Source organism: Peromyscus californicus, unplaced genomic scaffold, assembly GCF_007827085.1.
Source record: "Peromyscus californicus insignis strain IS unplaced genomic scaffold, ASM782708v3 Scaffold_8__1_contigs__length_139910024, whole genome shotgun sequence".
NCBI lineage: Eukaryota > Metazoa > Chordata > Mammalia > Rodentia > Cricetidae > Peromyscus > Peromyscus californicus.
The window spans coordinates 94,235,013-94,243,840 of record NW_026294606.1 but is presented as its reverse complement, the minus strand read 5'-3'; the positions used below and the strand labels follow the sequence as shown (position 1 = coordinate 94,243,840).

The following is an 8,828-nucleotide window of genomic DNA, read 5'->3' as shown; positions in this document are numbered from 1 at the left end:
CTATGAGAACTAATGCCCATGAGACATGAAGGTGCTGAAACCCATCAGGATTTCATCAAGGATCAGAGGACTGCCCCCTCATTAAGCAGACCTAAAGGAACCCCAAGAGGTAATAAAAGTTGCTTTATAGGGGTAGAAGATATAGCTCAGTCGGTAGACTGTTTGCTTTGTATGCCGGAAGCCCTGGGTTCTATCCCCAGCACTGCATAATCAGGCGTGGTGGTGCAGACCTATAATGCCAACACTAGGGAGGTAGGACAAGGTCATCATTGCCTACATAGCAAGTATGAAGTCTGCCTGGAATACATGAGACCTTATCTCAAAAGAAGAAAGGGGCTTTGAGAGTTGTGTCTCATTTCTGCTTATTTGTGTGCTGGCCATCTTCTAGCTGCTATTTGTGGCTGTAGAGGGAGGTAGAGCTGCATTATTCTTTTGTCCTGTTAGGGCAAGTAGCTCTTTCCATAAAATGTCATATCAAAGAGACAGTCTGAGTGGCCAAGGTTTCTTACAAAACTTCCATGAGGTCTCTCCCTGTCTCCCAAAAGAAACAGAAATCTGAAAGCACAGGACTGTCCAGGTTTGGTCTTGACTTCTTCCATATCTTGGATAGTGTCAGGACTTGAGAGAAAAGAGGCACACAAAGCAATAGTAACTGCCAGGAAGAGGTGACACCAAACCAAAGGGGTGGGGAAAGTGGCTTAAGACCCCCAGGCTGGCTGATTACCCACACTGAGAGGCAACATCATGGAGTCTAAGTAATAGACACTACATCTACCTCTCAGCTCTGAGTATGTTTGTGATGCTGTAAGAATGGGCCTTCTCTAACACCGTGCTGACATATCAGGACAGGGGAAGGACTTCTTGCCTTTCTCATATCCTTAGACTCCAAGTTTCTTTAGAACAGAGATGAGTGATCTATGTATCATAATGCCTGTATAGCTCTCCAGACACACAGGGGGTGAGGGCTCTTTCTAGGGAGCTGAAATGACAGCTAATGAAAGATTAATGCATGACAGACAGGTGGACAATAGAATGAACAGGTGGGGAAGTGGAGGGATAGACAGATGGAAGAGTGGGTGAGTGGATAGGTAGACAGATGGAAGGGTGGGTACATGGATAGAAAGACAGATAGGCAGATAGGATGGATGGATGGATGGATGGATGGATAGATGGATGGATGGATGGATGGATGGATGGATGGATACATGGATAGATTCATGGATGGATACATGAATGGATTGACAGGTAGATGTACAAATGAATAGTAGGTGGATGGATGAATGGGTGAACAGCTGGAAGAGTGGGTGCATGGATGAATGGACAGGTAGATGGTCTTATATAAATCCCTTTCCTGGAATTCATTATCCCAAAACTTTTGAAGACTTCTGATACTATCTCTTTTCTGCACCCTTCTCCAATGTGTGAGGCCATGTTCTGGAGGATCCTTCTCCATTTGTCTCTTCATGCTGTGATAGACAAAGCAACAATATTATGGGTATGGAAAGACTATCTATAGTGACAGACATCACTGCTGTACAAGATTGATCTCTGTGGAGGTTTGTCTACTAAGGATAGGGGCCATGATATTAGAGAGTATGGTGGGAATGTCAAGGAAGTGATAAATGCCACATAAGCTCCTTGAAAAACTGCTCCCTCCATTCTAAAGTCCTCTGGCATACAGCTGTTGCCCCTCTACCCAATTCACTGCCTCTAAACACTAGGAACTTCAGGCCATACCCAGATGGAGGAGCCAGGGCTCACAGGTACTCTGGAACAAACTCCAAGCCTTCAGAAACTTCTCTACTTGGAAACCATATAACCCATTTGTGACTTTTACAGATGGATCACCAAAGGGGTAGGAGTGGGTGGGAGGGACACAAACAAATGGAGACGAAGTTTCAATCTTTTTATTCAAAGCAGCTTCTCACAATGTATAAATACTGCATATTAGCACACATGAAAAATACAACTTCTAAGGCACCCAGAAATATGTTCATATACGTTACAGGACCATTCACAAAGAGTGGACGATTTGCTCCAGACAGTCAGCATTTGATAAATCAGAAGATTATTACCCTCAGTACTGCACCCAGTTTGGGGAAAATATTTACAACATGGAGAATGGGCCAGCTATACCTGCATATAACTCTATGAAGGACTCATACTTACAAGTATCCAGAACTAAAGACTCTCCTGTGAAAATCTGGCAAAAGAATACTAGTAACCTAGCCTGCAAAGGTATCCATGGATTTTGGTGTGTATGCTACATCCATGATTAAACCCAAACACTCCTAGGGTGAGCTGGATACATTTTTGGTAGCCTGCTTCATTATCATTATCAGAAGTTTGGTAATAAGCCTTACCAATAGAATAGCACTTCTTTAACATCGGTCATCTCTGGATTAGTTAAGAAGTCAATGACATCATCATGAATGAGAATGGGGCATCCCCTGGTGGGGGCACTGAGGAAAATTCCTGCTCTACAAAGCAGGAAGTGGAATGGCTTGATGAGGAACTAAAGAGATGGACATCTGGCAGTCACAGGATGTATCCCTGGAGACCTGGCAGCAAAACTTCAGCTGGAGGCCCACAAGCAAATGGAAGAGTCTACAGTGGTCAGACACCTGGTGGGAACCCGGAGCTCCTCTTTGTAATGGGATAAATAAAAACTTGAGACTATACAGCAGAAACACCCACCAGAGATACTAAGTTCCAATCTCAGAAACTCTCCTTCAGAGCCTTTTCAACAAGATATTCAACTTCTCTGCATGGCCAGTCAGGGGGAGCATGAGTTTGGGGGAACCAAGGGTTCCTTTGTGCCATGAAGCTCACACATCTGGACCCAGATGTGCCTACAGTATATGAAACCCATGCTTGGTTGGAATAATGGAATTCTTTGGTCCTTGGTTTTATGAAAGGCAATTATTTTTACAATCTTGTTAATATAGACATTAGAAAATAACTTCAAGCTGGAACTAATGGCACAATGGCAAATTAAATACGAGATGGAAAACTCTACAGCCTCTGAACTTCCCAGAGTCAACTTAACAAGCTCTAGCATCAGACTAGATGTTGGGACAAAGAGGTGAGGCCAACCCAGAGATACAAGGCTGAATCTTAACCCTAGATGTCAGGTCTTCTGACTGACACATGTGCACATGCCAATCTCAATCCTAATAGCTAAGAAGGTGACTTTGGACACTTCCTAGAGAAGGATCACATGCTTAGCCACACAGCTCTGAACTCAAGATCCTATTTCAAAGGTTGATATGGAGAATCAGCTGGTGATGGCTGGAGTATCACCTACCAAAACAATGTAATTTAATTTTTGAGAATTAACTCTATTAGATTCCAAGATACACAGGGCCCACTGCTGATAAAAGCTGTGATTTCTGTGCCAATGAATCAGGCCTGGATAGACCAGCTGGCCTGCTGCACATGCTCTGCATCTTCAGTACGTCCCTCCTGCTGAACTCCAGTCTAGTATGGCTTGACACACAATTCCTCACAGAAACACCAAGGACACATGGCAATACCAATGATGGAACAAAAACTGACTCCAGATTGTCTACACAGTAAGACTCTTATGTAAACTTGGTTAACATCTCTCAGAGAGTACTGACTTCAGCTACCCTGGACATTTTTCAGGTCACTCACAAGGAACCTGGGGTCCCCACCAGGGTCAGAAGCAGGAAAGGTCATTTGTTTAGAACAAACGATGAATCAGCAGCCCTCCTTGTCACTATCTCTGAACCATGTGACTAGAATGAAAGTGGTTCAGAGAACCTGTCCTGGGTCCAGTCTTACCAGCCAAAGACATTCACCAGGGAATCCACCTGGTCCCTGCCGCCATCAGCTCCACCACTCTCTTCAGATCAGCCACGAGCTACTGACAGACTGCACTGAGCCCACCAACATGGCTTACATTGAGGAAACAACCCGTATTATCCTTTTACTTACTTATTTATTTTTTTGCAACAACCTTAAGGCTCTGTTCACAACTCCGTCAACTGCCACACAGTGAGAATTTATGGGGGAGGAAGGACTTGAACTACTCACATATTTTTGAAGGTCAGAAGGATTATTGAACCTAATGGTAAGGCTTATTCCACAAATTCAATACATTTTCAAATTAGATTTCAAATGCGATGACTTCTAGAAAAAAGAAAATTGACTGGATTTCTTAATGATGTAAGACTATTTGATTAAAAAAAAATTGGCACCAAACCAGTATGTGATATATTGTTTTGAAGGAAGAAGTGATATTAATGGAAAAGATTGCCTAAAACGCATGTCCTAATTTACCACAGAAATATAAAAGTTTATATTCTGAAAATATATATACTGTATTAAAGTCTAAGCATTTCAACAAAAACCCGCAGAAAGAACTAAGCGGCACTTAGCTACAATAACAACAAAAAACACACATGCAAGACAAGCCCCCAAGGATGTATCTGCAAAGGCAAAAAGTGTAGATTTCCAAGAGTTTACAAAACCATTTACAGAGAATAAAATAATATACTTAAGAAATCTCATTTGGAGTCTTAAATACTGTGTATATTAGTGAGGGCATCTTGACTCATATATACAACAAATCTAAGTATCTTAATACAGAAACACAGGAGAGAAGCAAGCCTTCCTTCTAAATGTTCCATAGGAAGATTTGAGGATGTTTCTATTAAAAAAAAAAAAAGACTTCTATAGAAACTAGATTGAAAAAGTGTGTGAATTGGACTAAATTCCAAATTTAAAAGAAATTACAAACTTCTAAAGAGATTTTTGAAATCAGCAGTTAGTAGTGGGGGGATACAATTCAGCATTCAGTGAGGCTATTTGTAAAAGAGGGATTCAGAGATAAAACTGCATTGTTCAAAGTCTACTGTGATTATTTTCCCATCCTCATATCGAATATCACATGGGCAACTCATCTTTTCACGCTTCTGAGAGGACAATTCCAAGTTTGATCTATGCCCAAGAATAATATTTTAAGTCATTTCTAAACTTCCTTCATGTAGTTACTTCATTCTCGGCATATACGTGTTTCCCCTCATACTTTATTTCTAAGCAGGAAAGGGTCACCTAAATAGAAGAGTATCCACACTACAAGGTGGCTTCCACATGCTCTGGTGGTCTGGCCATCTCAACCACAATCTTCAGAAGTCCCCCAGGATCAAAGCATCTAACTCCAGCAGTGTCATATCATCGTGCCAGAAGTTGCCATCACCAACATTATGGCACACACGGGGAGTCCTGAGTGGCTTGCTAGAAGGGACCTTGACTCAGAAGCGGCACTCTCTACTTCTCACCCACAGCTGTCATTCCAAATTGAAAGGAACTCTGAGTTGGGCCTTCCTAGACCATCTACAATTCCTTAAAGACTTACTCAGGCCCTAGGAAAGGACAGCATGGGAAAAGAACAAGGGAGGTAAAGGGACAAGTAGGAGGACCTCATGGGCAGAGAGAGGACACTGGGGTACAAGAAAGAAGATGGAAGCCAGCACCCTCCCTCTATAAAGCTTTTAGGGTAATCGGAATACAACCACGGGGCTGGTCCCTTCCACCCCAGCTCCATATGCTGGAGGTCAGCTGCATTTCAACTATACACTACCCCAACAGCTACCCTGAAAACAGCCATTCCAGTGGTTCAGCCAGCCCTGCAGCAGACTGACTAAATGATGTGTGCCCAGGTAGCAGAACTACCTTATTGAAAGGACTTTTTGCAAACAGACAAAACACAGTCTTTTAAAACTAGCAGTGTGAATTCCACCTTGGAAACAGTCCCATGTCTACCTCAGTCATCACAGGTTCTTGACACATTCAGAGGTTTGGTGCTCATCAAAGATCCAACGCTGAAGCAATTCTGATTGTATCAACAGGGCTCAGAGATGGACGCTGATTAACAGGAATTTCTAAACACCCCCTTCCATTTCCAGGAAGAATCCTGACCCATTGCCTCCCTATGGACAAAGCCGGCTTGATGAGAAAGCACAGGGGGCAGGTCCTATAGAGGAGGCAGCAATAGTGAAGAGTCTTGGAGACATGTACAAGAACAAGGGCTACCTTAGGGGTTTGGAGGAAGTGCACATGGAACTCAACTAACGGGGATGTTTCAACAACAGGCGCCGGGTGGAGTCAGGTGTTCTCCTGTATGAACTCTCTACACCCAAGTCTACAGCTCCTACAGTGCTCCACCGGGACACCAGGGAGCCACAGGCTTCAGTTCCATTTTCCCATGACTGAACACAGCCAAGGTGGCTGTACCTCCAGGCTCCTCATGGCCAAGGTGGCACAGGCTGAGGAAGAATGCAGAAGTGAAATTTCTTTCTTCCTGAACCCTTCTGACCTCTAATGCTTTCTATAGTGTGAAAGGCCATACTAAGGCTCACAAGGCCAAGTCCATGTGGGAGCCACTGTTTAGAGGGCCACCTTACCAGTTCACATACAAATATTCAGCTACCAGTGTCATTCAAAGCTCAAGGCCACACACTCCTTCCACTTGTGACTGGGGTAGCCATTCCCATCAAGTGCAGCCAGAGAACCAGGTTTTCCTCTTTGCAGCCCACCTCCCCTCCACAAGCTGAGCCAACTCAGCGCTGCCTCCCATCGTCCCCAAGGTAGGGCTTTTCAAGAAAGACTGGGAATTCAGAGGGAATGAAGAGAAAGAACAGAGGTCAAGGTTGGAACACATCTAGAACTATCCAGGCACCCTAATTTTCTCTGGGCACATAATCTCAAATAGGTTTGAGGCGCCAGGCACAACGGGTCCCTTCCATTTCCTGACTTTTCATCAACTCAAACCCAAACTCCACCCATGCAGACCCAGGGACTTGAGTTGGATCACACAAACACAGCTACTGGAGGCCTCCAGTAGCCCAGGGCCATTGAGGCAAGGAGACCTCCATGCTGGATACTGCTCCCTTGTATTCTCCCAGCTGGAAAAAAAATGATTCATTGTTCAGGCTTCTGGAAGTAAAATGGTTTGGACCCTGCAGAAACTCCTGAGACTGAGTTTTCTTTCTCAACACTCCCAGAAGGCTAACCAAGACATTAAATCCATATTGAAGAAAGATCTCGGAAATCCAAGCCCATTCCTCTATCCCAGAGTGAAATATCTCACCCTAGGCAATATTTCATCCTGAAATAGGACTGCACCCCATCCTTTCTTAATATCACACATTTAAGGACGGGGTCCTGCTTTGAGACCATTTGGGGTGACAAGAGTCCTCAATTCTCCTTAACGACAGTGAGTGACAGAGAAAAAGCCACCATGACTTGTCCTAAAAACAAGACTGGAGAACTGGCATCATGTTCTAAGAGTGGCACGGAGAGAATCTGACACAGCGTTGTTCCTTTTAAATCCACAAAACGTCTTCCATTCTCATCTCTGAACTTTCCACATGGCTCATTGCGGGAGTGCACCAAACAGCGTGAACCTTGAATAGTATTTGGTCCAGGGTAGTATGAAAATAAGATCTGTGTGAACAATAGACTTCATAATATATAAACAAAAATAAATAAATAAAATAAATCCCAATACAGAAAAAAATTTCCTAGTAATTCATGTTTTTGCAAAACTAGCTTTACATATAATACACATAAATTATCAGAATTTCCACTTACATTGTTTTAAAAATATATATTTAACAAAACATTTCTAAATGTACAATATCTGGGTTTGTAAATCACTCAGCTGGGTTTTAAGACCAAGCCCTAAGAGTCACACCGCATTGCGTTGCATTGGAGAGGAGACTGAAGCCGGGCCTACGGGGCCTACATAGTCACGTGTTGGTCGCGTGCTTGTTGGTCTGTGATTCCCTAAGATGATTATCCCCTGGTCCCAGATCATTTCATCAGAGAACCGTGATGGCCTCATCTCAAGTTGGAGGCACTGTGTAGACACAGCCTGAGTCAGGAGGATGGGGGAGGTTGGTCTTCCCCTTCTGGACCATGGTGGTGGAGCGTTTCAGTTGGTGGGGAAGGTCAGCAGTGCCCGGCAGAGCCCTGGGAAGCTGTAACCCTGGAAAGCTCTAGGGCTGGCTGGGATAGGGACATGGGGAGGCCAAGGGTACTGCATTTCCCACCATTACACAAAATCAAACCAATGAGAGACAACCAAAGGACACGAGGAATGGACACAACCCTGGGTGTAAAGACACACCCTGACAAACGCTTGTCAGGTTTGTGGACCCTGGGCTCCGATGGCAGAAACACAGGGCCCAGCTGGAAGTTGGGTACCCTGGAGCAATGGGACTCCGAGGCTGGGGCCTTCAGACTTCATAGATTTTGTCCTGCAGGTAGCTGAAGAGGGAGTCCAGGCCTTTGGATGAGCTCCAGAGCTGCTTCAGCATGAGGCATTCCTTCTCATTAACGTCTTCCAGCACTGACTTGAGGAAGCTTCGGACCAGGCATTTGGACTCCTCTAAAACCTGCAAGGAAACACACATGTTGGGTCTGCCAGCCTAGGGCTGAGGTCTGTGTCTATAGCCTTGTGGTGTCAACAGCCAGGGAGGGGATTCATCTTGAGCTTGGGTCATCGGGTCTGTTTACTAACACTGTCCTCAATGGCCTCCAGTGGTCAAGGTGTTGAGCTCTCTACCCACAGGATGACTTGGGGAGAGAGGTATGGTACTCAGGCCACAGGAGCCTTGCCTTTTATCCAAAGGTGACATATAATCAGTACCATTTCCATGTGTGGGGGGGGTATAGTGTGCATATGTGTAAAAGGCTAAGATCAACAACATCTTCTTCAACCGTTCTTCATTTATTTTAAGAGACAGGGTCTCTCACTGAATCTAGTACTTGTAGACTGGATAGCTGGTGAGCTCATG

At 44.3% G+C, this 8,828-nt stretch overlaps 1 protein-coding gene across 1 annotated transcript in view; it reads right to left on the bottom strand.

Moving 5' to 3' along the window:
- Positions 1 to 1,892: 1,892 nt before the first annotated feature.
- Positions 1,893 to 8,828, bottom strand: part of Cdyl2 (chromodomain Y like 2) — a 197,026-nt gene continuing 190,090 nt past the window's right edge. The window contains exon 7 of the mRNA XM_052727883.1: positions 1,893 to 8,426. Coding sequence (XP_052583843.1) covers positions 8,268 to 8,426 — 159 coding nt within the window. The 3' untranslated portion in view covers positions 1,893 to 8,267. The remainder of the gene's footprint in view (positions 8,427 to 8,828) is intronic.